The sequence below is a fragment of the Pelophylax lessonae genome, assembly GCF_965119305.1.
Source record: "Pelophylax lessonae genome assembly, chromosome: 2".
Taxonomy (NCBI): domain Eukaryota; kingdom Metazoa; phylum Chordata; class Amphibia; order Anura; family Ranidae; genus Pelophylax; species Pelophylax lessonae.
The window spans coordinates 578,428,079-578,448,054 of NC_138769.1; the positions used below are offsets into that span (position 1 = coordinate 578,428,079).

The 19,976-nt window shown below is 44.0% G+C and overlaps 1 protein-coding gene across 1 annotated transcript in view; it reads right to left on the reverse strand.

The window, feature by feature from the left end:
* Nucleotides 1–19,976, reverse strand: part of B4GALNT1 (beta-1,4-N-acetyl-galactosaminyltransferase 1) — a 306,925-nt gene that overhangs the window by 18,915 nt on the left and 268,034 nt on the right. The window contains exons 7-8 of the mRNA XM_082244664.1: nucleotides 13,997–14,177; nucleotides 10,392–10,484 (exon numbers count right to left, since the gene is read on the reverse strand). Coding sequence (XP_082100790.1) covers nucleotides 10,392–10,484; nucleotides 13,997–14,177 — 274 coding nt within the window. The remainder of the gene's footprint in view (nucleotides 1–10,391; nucleotides 10,485–13,996; nucleotides 14,178–19,976) is intronic.

The following is a 19,976-nucleotide window of genomic DNA, read 5'->3' on the forward strand; positions in this document are numbered from 1 at the left end:
GAGGGGGTGCTTTTTCAGCACAAAAAATGTGCTGAAAAAGTCGGCTTATACTCGAGTATATACGGTAAGTAACCTCTCTTACAGGATCCATCGATCTCCCTAGCGGTACCCCGAGTGTGGCTTGGGGTTACCGCTAATGGCTCTGAAAATTCACCCCGAGCCACACTCGGGAATACCGCTAAGGAGGTTAATGGACAATATTTGTCCTTTAGGACATATATTAAAGGACGCATTCAATAAAGGACGTATGTTCTACCTCCTTCAAAAGTACTTTGTCCTTTGAACAAGAATTGGTGTAAAACAGGAAAAGGAACAGCTGGCCAGGGGAAAGTGGGAGGAGCAGGACCAAGCTTAATGTAGTTAGCATAAAATATGAACAACGCATATATTTTTTATAGTGTTTACCTTTCTCTCTACAAAGCACTAAGTGCTATGTAGGAGGATTTATTTCCCCTCTGTGTATCACTCGAGACCAGTCACTTCACTGGGTATAGGTAACTGTTTACAACCACTTAAACCTTTACAAGAAAAGTCCAACTTTGCAAATATAAATTCAGCAGCTAATGGGGTTGATTTACTAAAACTGGAAAGTACAAAATCTGTAGAAGCTCTGCACAGAAACCAATCAGCTTCCACATTTTTTTGTCAAGGCTTAATCGAACAAGCTGATGTTAGAAGCTGACCAGATTTTGCACTCTCCAGTTTAAGTACATCAACCAATGTCTAAATGTGGCCATGTAGGCTTCGATTATATTATTCAATCAATCTGTGATCCATCAAAATGATCGAATCAGCAAACGAATAGCTATTACTTCCCCTGCAATCAATCTAAACTCTTTTTGGATCAGATTCGATCAAACTGAGTTGATCGTCCAGGGCAGAAAGTTATTGATGGTGCTGCACTGAGAAACTTTGTTAATGAATGTGATTGTATTTTGATCCATCAGATTATGAGACTGCTTGGTCAAAACAGAGATGCTAAGAGATGATAACTTATAATCATAATATCCAATAATTGATTGAAATCCACTTCCCTGTGTGTGTCATATCAATCGAGTGGGTTGTCGTCTCTAGATCAAGTTTTTACATAAGGAGGGATCAATTATAAAAGAAATTGATTGCTTCTAAATGAGTTAATGGCCAATCACAGAACCTCCTTAACCTCCCTGGCGGTATGATTCTTTCGGATTTTAGGTGCTGAAAGCGGTACCATTATTTTGCATGTAATTCTTGAGAATGAGCAGCCCAAACCAACTATTTACATATTTTTTTTTTTTTACTGTGCGTTCTTCTTTATAACATCTCGGCTATGATAAAGTTTGAGACACAAAATCATAAATTATAACATAATGAAAAACTATAAATAAGTTAAAGTATGTATGTATGTATATATATATATATATATAGTACAGTAAAACTGCAGGAAAGGGCACTGGGGGCAATGTAATGTGAATTTATTTTATTTTGAATGGTATTAGTGTGTTTGGTGTGTTTTACATTTGAATTTGCCACCGGTTCCATCCCCCTGCGAACGTCACGTCGCAGGAGACGGAAGCCGGGGCACGGAGAGGATTGGGAGGAAGATCCGCTGCCGCATACCGCTGAGATACATCGCTGGATCCCGATGACAAGGTAAGTAACCTCTTTTACAGGATCCAGCGATGCTTCTGGCGGTACCCTGAGTGTGGCTCGGGGTTACGGCTTTTGGCTCTGAAATTTAACCCGAGCCACACTCGGGAATACCGCTAAGAAGGTTAAACATGCAGCTTTCACTGTGTGTTTGGGAGTATGTGTGTGGGTGCGATCATACAGCCGTATCAGGAATCAGGAGCCAATAAGGAGGGAGAGAGAGGAGAGAGCCTCGGCTTTCATACACATCCCTGGATTGAGATCAGGCTCAGGTATGTATATGGGGAGGGCTGCGGGGTGAGCTGCATGCAGAAGGTGTTTTACCTTACTGAAGGTAAAAAAAAAAAAAAACTTCTGCCTTTACAACCACTTTAAATGTTCTTCAAACACAGGTTATTAGAGCAGATTAACAGTGCAGAGATTGCCTTTGACCTACTTTGTGTTGCGTTTCTTTAGTTGTAGTAGGTCCTATTTAGGTGCATTTGGATTGCAAAGCACTTCACATACAGCCTTGTAAAACATTGTATTTTACATTTGAATGCAAGCTTTTGCGACTGAATGGGAAAAGCTGCATTTGATACAAACGCCTGTCCACACAAGCTACCTATACCTAAGTACACATAGACCTACCTATGTACTATAGAAAGGAGATGATTGAAGTCTCATCCACCTAGTAACATATAAGAAAACAATCCTACATCTATGGGGAATCAATCTTAGACCTGCTGGAATGGATTTCCAGGCTTAATTTTTCCTGGGATAGAGCTGCAAATTGAGATGTTTGCATAGTCCAGATAAAGACACTCAGCTGGGACAAGCATGCATTTTAAAAGAGAAATTCCAGGCATGGTAAATTTCTACATAGCTACACTGAACCAACGTACTGTAACTATCTAAGGCCCCTTTCACACGGGCTTTCTGATCAGGTCCACCTGTCAATTTTTGCGGGGGAACTGATCGGATGCTCCATGCACCCCTATGGGGCGGTGAGATCTCCGCTGACACCTAATCGGATGTGGTGCGTGAAATCCAGAGGGATGGAAACCCTATTTTCCATCCGTCTGGAGAATTGGATTGCATGAAAACGGACAGGCGGTCCATTTTCATCCGATCTCCCATAGGGGAGAGCGGGGATCGGACAGCGCGGTCTCTGCAAAGTAAGTGTAGATGGAGCTGTCATTTGCCAGCTCAGCGGATCGATCCCCGCTGAGCAAAACGGAGTCCGCCGGGTGGAAAGCCCATGTTAAAGGACTCTAAGGCTATATCATACCTGGCCACTGTCCCTGGAAGGTTATTATTTATAGATTACAGGTATTTAATATAGCACCATCAATTTACACAGTGCTTTACATATATATTGTACATTCACATCAGTCCCTGTGCACAAGGAGCTTACAGTCAGGTCCCTAAATCACATACATACACATACCTAGGGCCATTGTCTTTGGAGTGTGGGAGGAAACCCACACAGCCACAGACACACAGGTGTCGTGATTGTGATTTGAACCAACAACCCAAGTTCTGATAGGCGAAGGTGCTAACCACTTAGGCCCCTTTCACACCTGTCCGTTCCGTTTTCTGCTCAGCGGGGGATCGATCCGCCGATCCCCGCTGAGTAGGCGGGTGACAGCTCCGTCTACGCTCTGTGTGCAGAGACGGAGGTGCCAGATGCCCGCTGTCCTCTATGGGGGGAATCGGATGAGAACTTCTTGATGAACCTTCTGGCAATAGGACAGCTGAATGTTTGCAAACACTGTGCATTTTCCCTATTACAAACATTAACTACAGTACAGTATGTTTTTAGATTTCAATTCCTTTTATTATAAATCTTAGACACAGATTGCCATGAGTTCTGGGCAGATATAAAAGACACAAATCAATAAGGTGGGAAAAGTTCTGAAATGATTTATCTTTGTCTCATTTTTTTTACATCACAGAAACCTGACATTTTAACAGGGGTGTGTAGACTTTTTATATCCACTGTATCCCATGGTTTGTACACGCTATAACTTCTGCGCAAACCAATCAATATACGCTTATTGGGATTTTTTTCACCAAAAATATATAGCAGAATACACATTGGCCTAAATTGATGAAGAAATTGGATTTTTTACATTTTTTTATTTTGATTTTTTACATTTTTTTTATTTGATATGTTTTAGAGCAAAATTTTTCAAAATTGTCATTCTTTTTTGTTTATAGCGCAAAAAATAAAAACCACAGAGGTGATCAAATACCACCAAAAGGCAACCAGGAAAGGCAGAGCTACACGGGTTTGTATAATCTTGGTGGTTAACAGTTATTGCCAAAAGCGATGTCCAGGGTATCAGTTTATTGTGCAAACAGTATAATGGACACAAGTCAATAAAATGCGATACCAGGTGTTTCCAGTGTGGTGAAGACCAGTGAAGGGCTGCTGGGTCTGTTGGGCGTCAGGGAACAAAGCTGCTGATAGGTGGATGTTGCCAAGGGAACCATAGCAGACGAGAGCCAACGCCGAACCTGCAGTGACGCAACGTGACCTGGATCCGCCCTGGGGCAGAAGTGACGTGCTGGTAACCGAAACTAGGAAGAACCAGCCTGGAACGCATGACAACGCGTTTCACGCACATGCACTTTATCAAATCCTCCAAGACCACCAAGAATATACAAACACGTGTAGCACTGTCTTTACTAGTTGCCTGCTGGATGGTCATTTTGTACTTTTTCTGACGGCAGCACTGGTTTTGTTTGGGATATCACACAGTACATTGCCACAGTTGTCAGCACTTGGGGCAATTTGGTTGTTGGAAATACCACCAAAAGCTCTATTTGTGGGGAAAAAAAGGACAAACTTTATTTGGGTACAGCGTCACACGACTGCGTAATTGTGAGTTAAAATAACGCAGTGCTGTATCACAAAAAATGGCCTGGTCATGGGGAAATCTTCCGGAGGTCAAGTGTTTGAAGGATGCAAAAAAAGAAAAAAAACTTGTGAAGGGTGAGCAGTTTTATGTGGGCATTAAAATATGCACAAAAATAAAGGGACAAACACTACACTATAACAACCATTTACAGTATAATATTTTTTGAGCTTAAAAAAAAAAAAAAAATTGATAGAGAGTTGGGTATAAGTATAAGAACATTACTTCTACAGAGAATTTAAACATTGAATCTCTAGGTTTAAGATAAATGGAATGTTGCAATCCTAGTTGAATAAATATGTTTTTGTGGTTGAAGTGCTGACACTCCGGATGCCAGTGTCTAAGTGTTTAATGATCACAAGAGTGGTGATGTAAGCAGTTCTACAGGAACTGGGACCAATAATGCTGTTATGCTTTCTCAGTGGTACTGTAGTTTAGGAAAAAACTGGTAGAATGCATACTCCCTGCTCATAGCTTTGTGTATGTCACTAGTCAGGGGAATTAAAAGCAATTTTCTACTTAGGATACAAAATGGATTACAGCCCTTACATTACATTTAATTGACAAGAGATTTTCTAATCCATTCCGAGTCACCCATCCCCAGTTCTTCCCACTATGCACTCATCATTTCCTGCAACATTCCTAATAACTATAGACTGTATAGATGACAAAATGATGACTATTAAAATGATTGATTGGTTAATACGGTACAAATCTACCTACATTTGGATTCACCCCGCCTTGTGCTGATGCAACAGCTTTCCGTCTAATTTATAGTGACACATTTGTTGAAAAAGTAATATAACATTTATAACTGCTACATGAGACATTGTGATATACACACCATAAACAGTTACAAAAAAACATTGTAAAAATATCGACACTAGGTGAATAAAGATCTAAACGCAGCTTGCTACAAAATTGTGATACCAATTCTCATAACAAACATATACCAAAACAGAGCTGTAGATCTACCAGGCACTGCACAAAAAACTGCAATGTGAGCCAGCAAATAAAGTGCAATATGAAACAGCAAACTATAAAGTGCAACGTGAAACAACAAATATTTAAACATGCATGTTCCAATATGAAACAGCAAATAAAGTGACAATAAGTGCAATATGTAACAGCATTCAATAAATTGCGGATACACATCCAACACTTATCCGTGCATGTAAAGTAACAAATCATGTGCAAAAAAGGTTTTGAGGCTGGATACTGTCACTAGTGAGGAGGAGGTTGATTGTGGAGTGATGCCCATCGTTTTCCCTGCTGATCGCCCAGCCTGTGATAACATCTTATGTGCTTTTGGCCATTCTAATCTTTGGCCCATCTGGAAGAACACATGCTAATGGTCTCCTTTTTTCCGCTATGGACTTCACAATTTCCTTTTTATGCATGATATAAGGACATTTACTTATGCACCATGTCTGTTTGAACACGAGTTGTTACTTTACAGGCAACAAATAAGTGTTGGATGTTTATCCACAATTTATTGAATGTTGCACTTTTTGGCACTTTATTTGCTGTTTTATATTGGAACATGCATGTTTAAATATTTGTTGTTTCACATTGCTTTTTATAGTTTGCTGTTTCATATTGCACATTTTTTGCTGTCCCACATTGCATTTTTTTGCACAGTACCTGCAAGATCTATAGTACTGCTTTGGTATATGTTCATAAACCTTTTCAAACTGAGGTCTGTTGGAAAGGACAACAGGGTAACCTGGATAGAAAATTGGTTACAGGGGCGTGTCCAAAGGGTGGTGATAAACAGGGGCATCACTGCCCCCCCCCCCCAGCATTATGCTGTGCCTCCCCATGTGACTCCCAACAGGATCCCAGAATGTAGGATCCCGACCGCCATCCCTGAGCATTTTTGTGGCAAACGGAGCCAGCACTAGAGGAAGTGGAACCGAAGCTTCTGGTGTAATTCCAGCTCCTGTCACTGGTGGAGTGATATCAAATGCACTCCACTTGTGACAGCAGTGATACAGGAAGCATCAGCTATACTCTCTACTGCAGCCGCATGCTTTCTCCACTGCTGCTCCTGTCACACTCCGCTGGTGTCTCAGAGGGGCCAGCAGTAGCCCCCAGCAGTACCAGCCAGCAGTACCCACCAACAGTACCAGCTATCAGTACCCACCAGCAGTACCAGCCAGCAGTACCCACCAGCAGTATCCACCAGCAGTACCAGCCAGCAGTAGCCATCAGCAGTAACCCCCAGCAGTACATGTCAGCAGTACCAACCAGCAGTACCCAGTCGAAGTACCAGCCAGCATTACCCGCCAGCAGTACCCACCAACAGTACCGGCCAGCAGTACCCACCAACAGTACCGGCCAGCAGTACCCACCAGCAGTACCAGCCAGCAGTAACCACCAGCAGTACCAGCCAGCGGTAACCACCAGCAGTAACCGCCAGCAGTACCCGCCAGCAGTAACTGCCAGCAGTACCCGTCAGCAGTGACAGATAGCAGTACCCACCAGCAATAAAGCCAGCAGTTCCAGCCCTGGAGGACAGCCTGCAGCAGCCACCAGCTATACCCACCTCGGGACAGCAGCAGCCAGCGATACCTGCAGGAGTCCTGAGGAAGAAGTGAAGATTGAGGTCAGTAGAGGTGCGGGTGTAACTGCAGTGTATCAGTGTGAAATCAGCCTTAGGCCCCTTTCACACAATCTGTCTAATCGGGTCCACCTGTCTGTTTTCCAGGTGGATCCAATTGGATCCTCCCTTCACCTCTATAGAGCTGCAGATGTAAATTGACTTGTGTCCGTTTACACCCGCCTATCTCCTATCCGATCCACTTAAAAAAAACAGAAGGGGGTCCACCCGCTTCTGTCTGGGTGGATCAGAGGGCCCATAGAGTAGAGTGGCTGTGTCATCTGCCCACTTCGCTCATTGTGGCCCGTGACCGGTTACCAAGTCGTTTAAGTGGCCCCCGCTCCTCAAAAGGTTGGGCAACCCTGCTGTAGGGGTATGAGTCCAGTATGGAGAGGTGCACTGTAGCAGCCTTCCCCCTTAGTTTCGTGTGTGGTGGAGGGAAGGAGTTCCAGATGGAGAGATGCGCTGTACTGTAGCGCATCAGGAGACCCATGGGGAAATCATAAAGCTCTCCCATGAAGTTGATAAAAGTTTTAGGACTGACACCACTGTGCGTCTGGCCTAAACACTTTCATCACTGTGGTTGGCAGGTCTCACTATTCTTCCTTACCTCCAACGCGCTAAGAGCATGGCACCAATACTAAGATTTATTACTGCGTAAACTCGCACCAATACTAGGCTTTATTACTGTGTAAACTGGCACCAATACTAGGCTTTATTACTGCAAAAACTGGCACCAATACTAGGGGTTATTACTGCATAAACTGGCGCCAATACTAGGAGTTATTACTGCATAATCTGGCACCAATACTAGGGGCTATTACTGCATAAACTAGTACTAATACTAGAGGTTATTACTGCATAAACTGGCATCATTACTAGGTGTTATTACTGCGTAAACTGAAACTTATACTAGGCTTTATTACTGCATAACCTGGCATCAATACCAGGCTTTATTACTGCATAAACTGGCACCAATACTAGGGATTATTACTGCGTAAACTGTCACCAATACTAGGGGATATTACTGCAAAAACTGTCACCAATACTAGGGGTTATTACTGCAAAAACTGGCACCAATACTAGGGGTTATTACTGTGTAAACTGGCACCAATACTAGGCATTATTACTGCGTAAACTGGCACCAATACTAGGGGTTATTACTGCGTAAACTGGCACTAATACTAGGGGATATTACTGCGTAAACTGCACACCAATACTAGGGGTTATTTTTGTGTAAACTGACACCAATATTAGGGGCTATTACTGCATAAACTGACACCATTACTAGCTGTTATTACTGCATAAACTGGTACCATTACTATGGGTTATTACTGCATAAACTGGCACCAATACTAGGGGCTATTTTTGTGTAAACTGGCACCATACTAGAGGCTATTACTGCTTAAACTGGCACCAATACTAGGAGCTATTACTGTGTAAACTGGCACCAATACTAGGAGCTATTACTGAGCAAGCTGGCACTAATACTAGGGGCTATTACTGCGCAAACAGCTGAAATTGCTTTAAACATAAAGAAAGGCTTTTGAGAGTTTTCCTCTTTCTCAGGTCTGAAGCAATACCTGAGGAAGAAATGAAAACTCTTGAAAGCTTGTCTTTTAAGTGTTAGGTTAGTACAATAAAAAAGTATCATTGTATACTGCATTACTTTTCTATTTTGTAACAATATATATACAAAAAGGGGATTCACTTCAGAGATAAAATGAGAATTCTCCCACTCTTCAAGACTCTGGTCCGGCTGCATCTTAAGAATGCTGTCCAGTTCTGGGCACCAGCAAAGCTAATAAAGGGACTAGGAGCAGAGGGACTACCTAATCGTTGATCTGCTGCTCCATCAGTGCCCTATCAGCAGGCTGGGGGTCTGTTCCTGATTTGTGTTTATTTTAATAGGTTGTGCTGCTACTGCAGTGTAGGTTGAGGATCTGGCTGTGCTGTCTGGCAGGGATGCCTAAATGATAAAACTCCAGAATCACATACTCAAAGAGGTGCTGGTAACTTTTAAACTTGCATGTGGGGTTGGATGAAGGAATATTTGAAATAAGCTCAAAAGCTCTAGCAGAGTGCCTCCAACACAGTAAGGTTTCCCTCAATAGGCAACCAACAGTAACTCAACCCACCGAAACACGTAAATTTTATTGATGGTAAAATTATTTTTTTTTTTTTTTATTTGTATATGACTTTTTACTAACAAATACAATTATTTTTGACTCTTTCATCTGTGTTGGTCTAGTAGTTCTTTCTGCGTGAAGCTAAAAAATTATTTAAATAGTTGAACAGATCCCATACATGTATTTGAACTGTTTATATTTGCTTGGCTGAAGATTCACTTTCATTGTAAATAATACTGTCCCATTAATACATTTGACATTAGCAGTGAAAATACTAGTAGACTGATAGTGTAATGCACCAAGACCAGGGTTTTTTTTCTCAGAGAATAGGTGCAGGTACGCCCCCTTTCAAGTAACTCTTTTTCTCTGCCCCCCTACCCGCCTCCGCGCACCATGCCTCGGTTCCACCCCTACCCAACATTCAGTATCTGCCTTTTTAGAGAATATAGAACCATTTTATGGCGTCAAGAAATTTGTATCGATTTGTTGATGATAATAGGAAAAGTAGTAAAATAGATCCCCTGCAGCAAGCAAAACTAGACCCCCCCCCCCCAGCAATAAAAGATCATCCCAGCCACAATAGATTTTCCCAGCAACAACAGGTCCTGCCACAACAAAATATCCCCTCAGCAACAATAGACTCCAGCCAGCAACAATAGACCCCCCAGCAGCCAGCATCAGTAGCCCCTCTGGCAGCCAGCGACAGTAGACTTCTCCTTCAACAGTAGATCCCTCCCAGAAACGATTGGTCCCCCAACAACAATAGACCCTCCTGCAACAATAGATCCCTCCCAGCAACAATACCTCTCCCAGCAGCCAGCATTAATAGACACTAATGCGTTCCCCCAAGTTCCTGCTAAAAAAAAAGCCCTGTGCAATGAAAGTACAGGCACTAAATTATTGGCTTTGTAAAATCTCTTTTGAAATGTCTGCAACCAAATCAAGTCATCTGTTGAAATGTTTGCATTCCAAATTATCTATAAAATAAAGCTTTGCAGAATATCTTATGCATTAAAAGCCATGCAGTAATGACCGGATGAAGATGACATCTCACAAATCTATCTATATTGTTACTCAACAACAGATAATGCTTATGTAGCATTAGCTTTCATATATGTAGGTACTTACAGTTACTAGATCCTGCGTCGTACAGTTTAGGAACTACGGGATGGCGGACCTTGATGGTAAACGATGCAGTGTGTCCGCTTGTCTGGAACTGAACTGAAAAGTAAAAACATAAAAATCTCTTAGAGGGTTTATAGCAAGCTGTGTGAAGTAGTAATAGGAAAGACACAATGACGGGAAATTAATTTAAAGGAGTTATATGGTCACATCATTCATTTTCATTTTCTAACATCAGTATATATAACAAATTCAAACAATAATTAATTTTGACAATCCAACATAAAGCTTACTTGAAAAATCTCCTTTCTTGTTCTGCCTGTCTGCTGGCCATCTCCATCCACAACTTTATGCATTCCCTGCCTGCTTGGCAGCCTCTCCTCTGCTGTTTACTTTTAATTTCTAAAGACTACATATCCCATGGTACCTTGCTGCCTGCAAGCAGTGATCCCTGTGTTGACATTCATGTCTTCCATGGAATGGTCTGGTTGTAAGAAATTATGTCTTACAGGTTTGCAGCAATCCTCTTCCTGTGTGTCTATGTATAGTTATTGGTTTTTGTAATTTACACCCTGTCTGACCAATGTAGTATACCTGGCTGTACTTAATCGCTTGCTGACCGCCGCACGACTATTTACTGCGGTGGTCAGCCCCTCACAGGCAGAGCTATGTAGTACTACGTCGCTAGCCTGTGAGGGTCTAGGGAGTGAGCGCGCGCGCCCCCGGAGGTGCGCTCTCGCGCGGTCAAGGACCCCCCCCCGCGCGTGTGACCGGTGGACCCGATGTCCGCCGGTCACTCGGCAATCGTTGGTGCAGAGGGAGAAAGGCAGGCGGCTGATGTAAACAAGCCGCCTGTCATTCTCCCCTGTGTAGGAATAGTGATTATAAGGTTCTACTATGTAGGACCGTTGATCACTGTTCCTACACCTCAAGCCACAGCCAATCACAGTTAGAATCGCGCCCCTAGGGACACACATGACCCCTCCCTCTCAAAAAAAGTTAACCCCTTCACTGCCAGTGTCATTTTACAGTAACAGTGCATATGTATAGCACTGATTACTGTAGAAATGTCACTAGTAACCCCAAAAGTGTCAAAAATGTCAGTCAAGGGTCCGATCTGTCCGCCGCAATGTCGCAGTACCGCAAAAAAAAATTGCCATTACGCGTTAAAAAAAAACCAACAAAAATCTTTCCCTTTGTTAGTAAACGCGATAACTTTTGCGCAAACCAATCAAAATACGCTTTTTGCGATTTTTTTTTTACCAAACATATGTAGCATAAAACAAATTGGCCGAAAATGTTAAAACATTTTGATTTTTACATTTTTTTGGGGGGAATTTCATATAAAAAAAATGTGAAAAATATTGTTATTTTTGCAAAATTGACGCTCTTTTTTTGTTTATAGCGCATGATCAAAAAATCGCACAGGTGATCAAATACCACCAAAAGAAAACTGTTTGTGGGAAAAAAAGGACGTCAAATTCGTTTAGGTACAGCATCGCACGACCGCGCAATTGTCCGTTAAAGTCACGCAGTGCCGAAAACGCAAAAAAAAACCCTGGTCGGAATGGGGGCAAAATCTTCAGGGGCTTAAGTGGTTAAATGAGGTACACCACTTTACTGGAGGTGCAGCTCGATTGGTGCATATCCTACTGCAGCCTGCAATTAGAACAAGAATCACAGAGTACATACAACCTGACGTACTTATTAGAAACGTTTAATCTGAATGGAATTTCACTATGAGGTCCCTTTCACACTGGTGGAGTCTGCCACCAGCTCAGCAGGGGAAACTCTCTGCTGATCCCTGCTGCACTAATGAATGATAAGTCCGTGTCCGCTCCACTGATGCAGAGTGGACACGGACACAACCGATATCCTCTAAAGGCTGTCAGATGGTAAGGGACCGCCTGTCCGTTTCCATCTGACTGTCTTCTGATCCGCCAGGCAGATGGGGAATAGATCCCCATCCATCTGTTTTTAGCCGACAGGATTGGCTGTAATCCATTCTGTTGACATCCTCTGTTCCATAGAGAGCACTGGATGGTCCCATCGGTTCCGCATAAAAAACTTACAAGTGGACCCAATCAAACTGTCTGTGTGAAAGGGGCCTGACAAACTGTAATAGGTGACTAGGATCAGCTGATCTGAACTCTGATACTCTTCATCTTACCTCTTACATAGCATAGAGAAGGTGAAGTCATGGTGCCAATGACATTGATGATACAGTATCTCAGACATTGATGTGACAGGGCAGTAGATTTATGTTAGCTTCCAGGAGAAGTGGTTAGAAATGAGGGCTGCACCGGCGTGCGGGATTTGTGCACGTCATGTGGCAGTGCCCGGTCATTGAGCGGTATTGGCGGAGGGTGACTGAGGTCCTCTCCTCGGTCCTGTCTGATACGGTGCCGTGCACGCCTATGGTGTGCCTGTTGGGAGTGCTGGATGAGGAGCAGTGGCCAAGACATGCTAGGACGCTGTTACAGGAGTCTCTGTTTATGGCACGTAAGGCTGTTGCCCTTAGCTGGATTCAACCTGCTCCTCCTTCAGTGCGTATGTGGTTGCAATTGGTTAATCAAGTGTTGCCATATGAAAAACTGGTGTTTGAACATAGAGGATGCCCGGCTTGGTATGATAAGGTCTGGGGGGCATGGTGCGCCTCTGATCTTACCAACTCTGCTGTTTAGCTTTGGCCTTGTGGAGCTGGTCCCTTTTTTGCCGTTCTCTACATTGCTCTTATGTTATGTTTGATGGTTTTACTTTATGCCGTGTTGGACTGCTGTGTGCTCTTTGATTTCTAAATTCACATGATTGAGATACAATGTTTATCATGGAAACTATCTTTATTGTATGCTTACATAACTTGATGTACCGTTTCTGTTTATTTTTTCTCTGATATGTTGGCATTCCTGTTGAGTGCCTTGTTGTATGTACTTTGTGCTTTTTCACCATTAATAAAAAGAGTTAAAAAAAAAAAAAGAAATGAGGGCTTAATCCTATGCTCCCTTTTCCATAACCCTAATATTTCATATGATCTAAGGCTACATTCACACCTGAGCGTAGCGTTTTCGCGCGATTTTTACCGCAATTTTACCGCGATTTACAGGCATTTTTTGTGCAGGCGTTTTTAGATTGAATAGAGACCAATTGAAAATGCCTGTAATCTGCCCAAAAAGAAGCTCATGTACTTTTTTGAGCGTTGGGCGTTTTGCTCACAGCGTCAAAACGCTCAGATGTGAACAGGGGCCATTAAAATGAATAGGATTTGTCTTGTTGGGCGTTTTGAGAGCTGATCCTAGAGCAGAAAAACTCCCCAAAAACGCCCCAAAAAGCCAAAACTTTATTTTTTTTAACAAAAAGTTATCCTTTACAGGCAGGTCCCATACCAAAATCATGCTGTGCTGAGTCCTCAGCTGCTTCAAAGTATGACGACCACACACAATAAAAACAACAAAGCCCTCATATTACATATGACCCCTAAAATACATTATATTAATGATGACAATTGGTAAAATGACCAATCCAAATACTACCGTGTTAAGACCAAACTCTGAATTTCATTCTTGTATTTCGAGTAACAATACAAGTTCCAAATGGCCATGGGATTTACTTACCAATGTCTGCTGTATCTGGATGAAAAATGGTGTTGGTATATGAAATAAGCTGAAGCTGGCGATTCAAATTGTCTAGAAAAGGGCTTGATAGCGTGATCCGTTTTTCACTCACTCCTTTTATTGTTACACCATCTACCTCTGCAGCCACGTTAAATGTCCCAATTGTACCTGAAAGACTCACCTGCGGACACAAAGAAAACACTGTCTAATTTTCCAGGCTTGCTGTACATCACATAATACATGGAACAAAGAACGAAATGAGACTTTTGGAACTCTGCCTGTGTAAATAAAGCTGCCATGTTGTTTTTTTTTCCCTATTGAATTATGAATCATCTCAGCAAGTGTCTGTGAATTGAGGGCCAAGCATAAAAACATTACATACTCTTTCCATTTAAGATGCATGGATAAATACTGGGCCTGATGTACAAAAACAACATTAAACATAGGCAGTTATTCATAGCAAACAACAAAGGGAAGATAGCCGCGCTTGATAAACAAAGAGAAGAGGCTGCTCATACAAAGGTGTTATCAAACCAGGAAAGAATAGTAAAAAAGGTACAGCGCCAAAACATTGGATTTACATCAATATGGCAGTACATCAATTTGCATCAATACACCAGTAAATAGAAAAACTAGTAAAAGTCCATATAGAGTCCGTGAAATCAGGTGCTGAGGGTCAGGAATGAAATGAAAATCCCAACACCATAGTGAAGGCCCAAATCCTGGAAGAACCCAGTGCTCAAGAATAGTAATTCCCTTACCGGAACATTAGACCCCCGATGAAGGAAGGTCAAATGGGCATAGATTCAAACACCATCAAACCGGATAGAAACACCATCAAACCGGATAGGGTCCACTCAGAAATTGGCACCATGTTCCTCACGGCAAACTCATCATGGATAACATATTCTCATATTGCACTGACATCGCAATCTCACCAAACACGCACAGGACCCTTTTTTTGGTCCGCAGTAGAATCGGATCGCATAGTGGTTCACACTAGTGCGATCCAATTCTTTGCGAACTTGCAGATCGCACTGCGATATGTGATAGCAACTGGGGGTGTCATTAACTTTTAATTGACAACCCCAGCGTATCGCATATGGCAGTGTGAACTGCCAGAGGTGCGGATGCAATGCGGGATCACTCTGTATATTCACAGCGTTCCCGCATCGCACAAATGTGAACCGGCACTTACACTGACTTGAATTAAGAAAAGCAAAATAGATGTAAACATATACTCATTTAAATAAACCTAAATATTTATTTAACTCATGTATCATGAATAGAGGCGGCTCTAGACTTTTTGAGGCCTTAGGCAAAATTAAAATATGAGGCCCCCCTTGCGCGATAAAAAATTTCGACCATGTGTGTGCCCCTATTAATGCAGAGCAACCAGTGTGCGTGCCCCCATTAATGCAGAGCGACCATGTGCTATACAGAACGCCAATAACAAAAAAAGGCATTCCCCCAAAACTTGCCCTCATCCAATGCAGAGCGACCATTGTGCGTGCCCCCGTTAATGCAGAGTGACCATGTGTGTGCCCCTATTAATGCAGAGCGTGTCCCCATTAATGCAGAGCGACCATGTGCGTGCCCCCATTAATGCAGAGCGACCATGTGCGTGCCCCTATTAATGCAGAGCAACCAGTGTGCGTGCCCCCATTAATGCAGAGCAACCAGTGTGCGTGCCCCTATTAATGCAGAGCAACCAGTGTGCGTGCCCCCATTAATGCAGAGCGACCATGTGTGTGCCCCTATTAATGCAGAGCAACCAGTGTGCGTGCCCCCATTAATGCAGAGCGACCATGTGTGTGCCCCTATTAATGCAGAGCAACCAGTGTGCGTGCCCCCATTAATGCAGAGCGACCATGTGTGTGCCCCCAATAATGCAGTGACCAGTGTGTGTGCCCCCAATAATGCAGTGACCAGTGTGTGCCCCCAATAATGCAGATTGACCAGTGTGTGCCCCCAATAATGCAGTGACCAGTGTGTGCCCCCAATAATGCAGTGACCAGTGTGTGTGCCCCCAATAATGCAGTGACCAGTGTATGCCCCCAATAATGCAGTGACCAGTGTATGCCCCCAATAATGCAGTGACCAGTGTGTGCCCCCAATAATGCAGTGACCAGTGTATGCCCCCAATAATGCAGTGACCAGTGTATGCCCCCAATAATGCAGTGACCAGTGTGTGCCCCCAATAATGCAGATTGACCAGTGTGTGCCCCCAATAATGCAGTGACCAGTGTGTGTGCCCCCAATAATGCAGTGACCAGTGTGTGCCCCCAATAATGCAGTGACCAGTGTGTGCCCCCAATAATGCAGTGACCAGTGTGTGTGCCCCCAATAATGCAGTGACCAGTGTGTGCCCCCAATAATGCAGATTGACCAGTGTGTGCCCCCAATAATGCAGTGACCAGTGTGTGCCCCCAATAATGCAGATTGACCAGTGTGTGTGCTCCCAATAATGCAGTGACCAGTGTGTGTGCCCCCAATAATGCAGTGACCAGTGTGTGTGCCCCCAATAATGCAGATTGACCAGTGTGTGCCCCCAATAATGCAGTGACCAGTGTGTGTGCCCCCAATAATGCAGTGACCAGTGTGTGTGCCCCCAATAATGCAGATTGACCAGTGTGTGCCCCCAATAATGCAGTGACCAGTGTGTGTGCCCCCAATAATGCAGATTGACCAGTGTGTGCCCCCAATAATGCAGTGACCAGTGTGTGCCCCCAATAATGCAGATTGACCAGTGTGTGCCCCTAATAATGCAGTGACCAGTGTGTGTGCCCCCAATAATGCAGTGACCAGTGTGTGCCCCTAATAATGCAGTGACCAGTGTGTGTGCCCCCAATAATGCAGTGACCAGTGTGTGCCCACAATAATGCAGTGACCAGTGTGTGCCCCCAATAATGCAGTGACCAGTGTGTGCCCCCAATAATGCAGTGACCAGTGTGTGCCCCCAATAATGCAGTGACCAGTGTGTGTGCCCCCAATAATGCAGTGACCAGTGTGTGCCCCCAATAATGCAGTGACCAGTGTGTGTGCCCAATAATGCAGTGACCAGTGTGTGTGCCCCCAATATTGCAGATTGACCAGTGTGTGTGCCCCCAATAATGCAGTGACCAGTGTGTGCCCCCAATAATGCAGTGACCAGTGTGTGCCCCCAATAATGCAGTGACCAGTGTGTGTGCCCCCATTAATCTGGACCGCCGAAGCGGTCTGCTTCCTTCTGTCATCAGCGGGGGGGGGTTAGAATTGAGAGGATCAGAGTGGCTGTGTTTACCGCTGCATGATTACAAAAAGCAGAGTACAAGTTCTTCTTACCCGGCGGAGAGGATGTCCTACAAAGTCCCGCCTCCTGGACACCGGCTCCTATGATAGACGTCATCAGTGTTCTGTCTATCATAGGTAAGAGCCGGCCCAGGAGGCGGGACTTTGTAGGACAGTCTCTCCGCCGGGTAAGAAGAACTTGCAGCGGTAAACACAGCCACTCCGATCCTCCCGAATCCGATCCTCTACATTCTGTCCCCCGCTGAGACAGAAGGAAGCAGACCGCTTCGGCGGTCCAGATTTTAATCCGTGTGGGTCCAGAGTCCGCCTATTGAGGACCCCGGATCTATTCAATAAAAAAAAAAAAAATTGGGAAAGATCATGCGAGGCCCCTTTAACTGCGAGGCCTTCGGCGGCCGCCTTACCGGCCTAATTAGAGAGCCGCCTCTGATCATGAAGTAGAATTTAGGCTCCGTTCACATGTAGGCGTTTTGGGGGCGTTTTTCTGCTCTAGGATCAGCTCTCAAAACGCCCAACAAGACAAATCCTATTCATTTCAATGGCCCCTGTTCACATCTGCTCACAATGCTCAAAAAAGTACATGAGCTTCTTTTTGGGCAGATTACAGGCGTTTTCCATTGGTCTCTATTCAATCTAAAAACGCCTGCACAAAAAACGCCTGTAAATCGCCTGCAAAAATGCCCATAAAAACGCCTGAAAAAACGCCCATAAAAGCAACGCCAAGATGTGAACGTAGCCTTAAATTATAACTAAAGCCAACATAGTGGATAGAGTGGAGATGGATTAGAAGCCTTGTCAGTTTTTATTGCTGTCTGTGCCCCCCGTTAGGAAGATTCCCCCTCTCTATTTGTCCTGTTTACTATTATCATTGAAAGTGAAAGTAAAAGAAAATCCCAAACTTTGGGTTGCCCCCAGAAAAGTAATAGAGGGGAATTCTTCTAATGCGTACACTAGTTCTAGTGACCTGGGGGTCCCCAAGGAATTCCCTTAATTTGCAGGCATTTCCTCTAACTTCCTGTTTGGCTATAGGACAGGAAGTGAAAGGAACTCCGCAATGAGACACAGCTGGTGAAAACAAATCTGACAGCGGTTATAACAGCCCTTCGGCCCCTTTCACACTATCCGTCCGTCGGACGGATTCCGTTTTTCTCAGCGGGTGATCAAGCCCCTGATCCCACGCTGAGCAGAAGGATGACAGCTGTGTCTCCGCGCTTTGTGCAGATACACAGCTGTCAGTTCCCCATGCATCTCTATGGGGGAAATCGGATAGGAACGGACCGTCGGTCCGTTCTTATCCGATCCCATCCGATCTGTTGGACGGATGGAAAATAGGGTTTCCATCCGTCCAGATTTGACGGATCAGATCAGGTCGGATGTCAGCTGACATGTCTCCGCTGCCCCATAGGAATGCATAGGGGGACCGTTCAGATCCGCCAAAAAAACGGACAGGCGGATCTGAACGGTCCGCCTGTGTGAAAGGGGCCTTTCACACATGCTGTCCGTTTGTCAGTTTTTCATCCATCCGTTGACGGATGAAAAACAGACATCAATGTATCTCTGTGTAAAAACGGATGATCATCCGTTAACATCCGTTTTCATCCGCTTCCGTCAATGTCCGTTTTTTTGAACGGATGAATGCCCTATTTTTTATCCGTCAATAAAACGGATCGGATAAAAAACGGATGACAACGGATGAAAACGGATGACAACAGATGAAGAACGGATGACAACTGACGAAAAAAGGATGAAAAACTGATGGAAAACTGATACATTTGACGTGACTGAACTGAAGAACTGAACGGACCGTATGTGTGAAAGGGGCCTTAGGGCTCTTTCACACGGGCGATCCGATCAGATCCGCCTGTCAGTTTTTTAGGCGGATCTGATCGGATGCCCATTCACCCCTTTGGAGCAGCGGATGTCAGCGGAGACACCTCCGCTGACACCCGCTGCCATCCGCATCCGATCCTCTCCGTGAAATCCGGACGGATGGAAACCCTATTTTCCATCCGTCCTGGGGATCGGATCGGATGAGAGCGGACAAGCGGTCCGCTCTCATCCGATCCCCCATAGGGAGCAGCGGGAGCTGTGACACCTCCCTCTCCGCACTGCAAGCGGAGACGGAGCTGTCATCCGCCGGCTCAGCGGGGATCGGCGGATCGATCCCAGCTGAGCAGCACGGATCCGCCTACGGAGGCGGACCGAGTGAAAGAGCCCTTACTCTATATAAAATGAAAAGAAAACTTTTGCCTATAGCTCTACATTAACTGTAATTTGCAGTTATAGGTGGTTATTATCATAAACTTATTATAAGACAGTTATTTAGATGACAAATTGATAACTTTCAGAAGTGCCTTGAAGGATTAAAATTTTTCTAATTACACGTTTTTTACATCATTGTATTGTCATATTATCATGCAAATCCTGTCACGAAGTTCTAATCACGCAACCCTACTGGCCATCAGCAAAAACATCCTGTAGTAATCTTGTAGTATTGCAGTTCTAACAATTGTTACCATACACTTATCAATCTCACCCTCTCTTCCTGTGTGGTCACTGTGACAGGGAGCATGGGGAGGTATTCTCAAGAAGTATAAAGCAGAAATTACAAAAAGAAACAGAAGTTCTAACCCTTTCTTAAAAAAACTGTCTTGGTTTAGAATTGTAAAGTTCATTTGTGTTTTGTGCT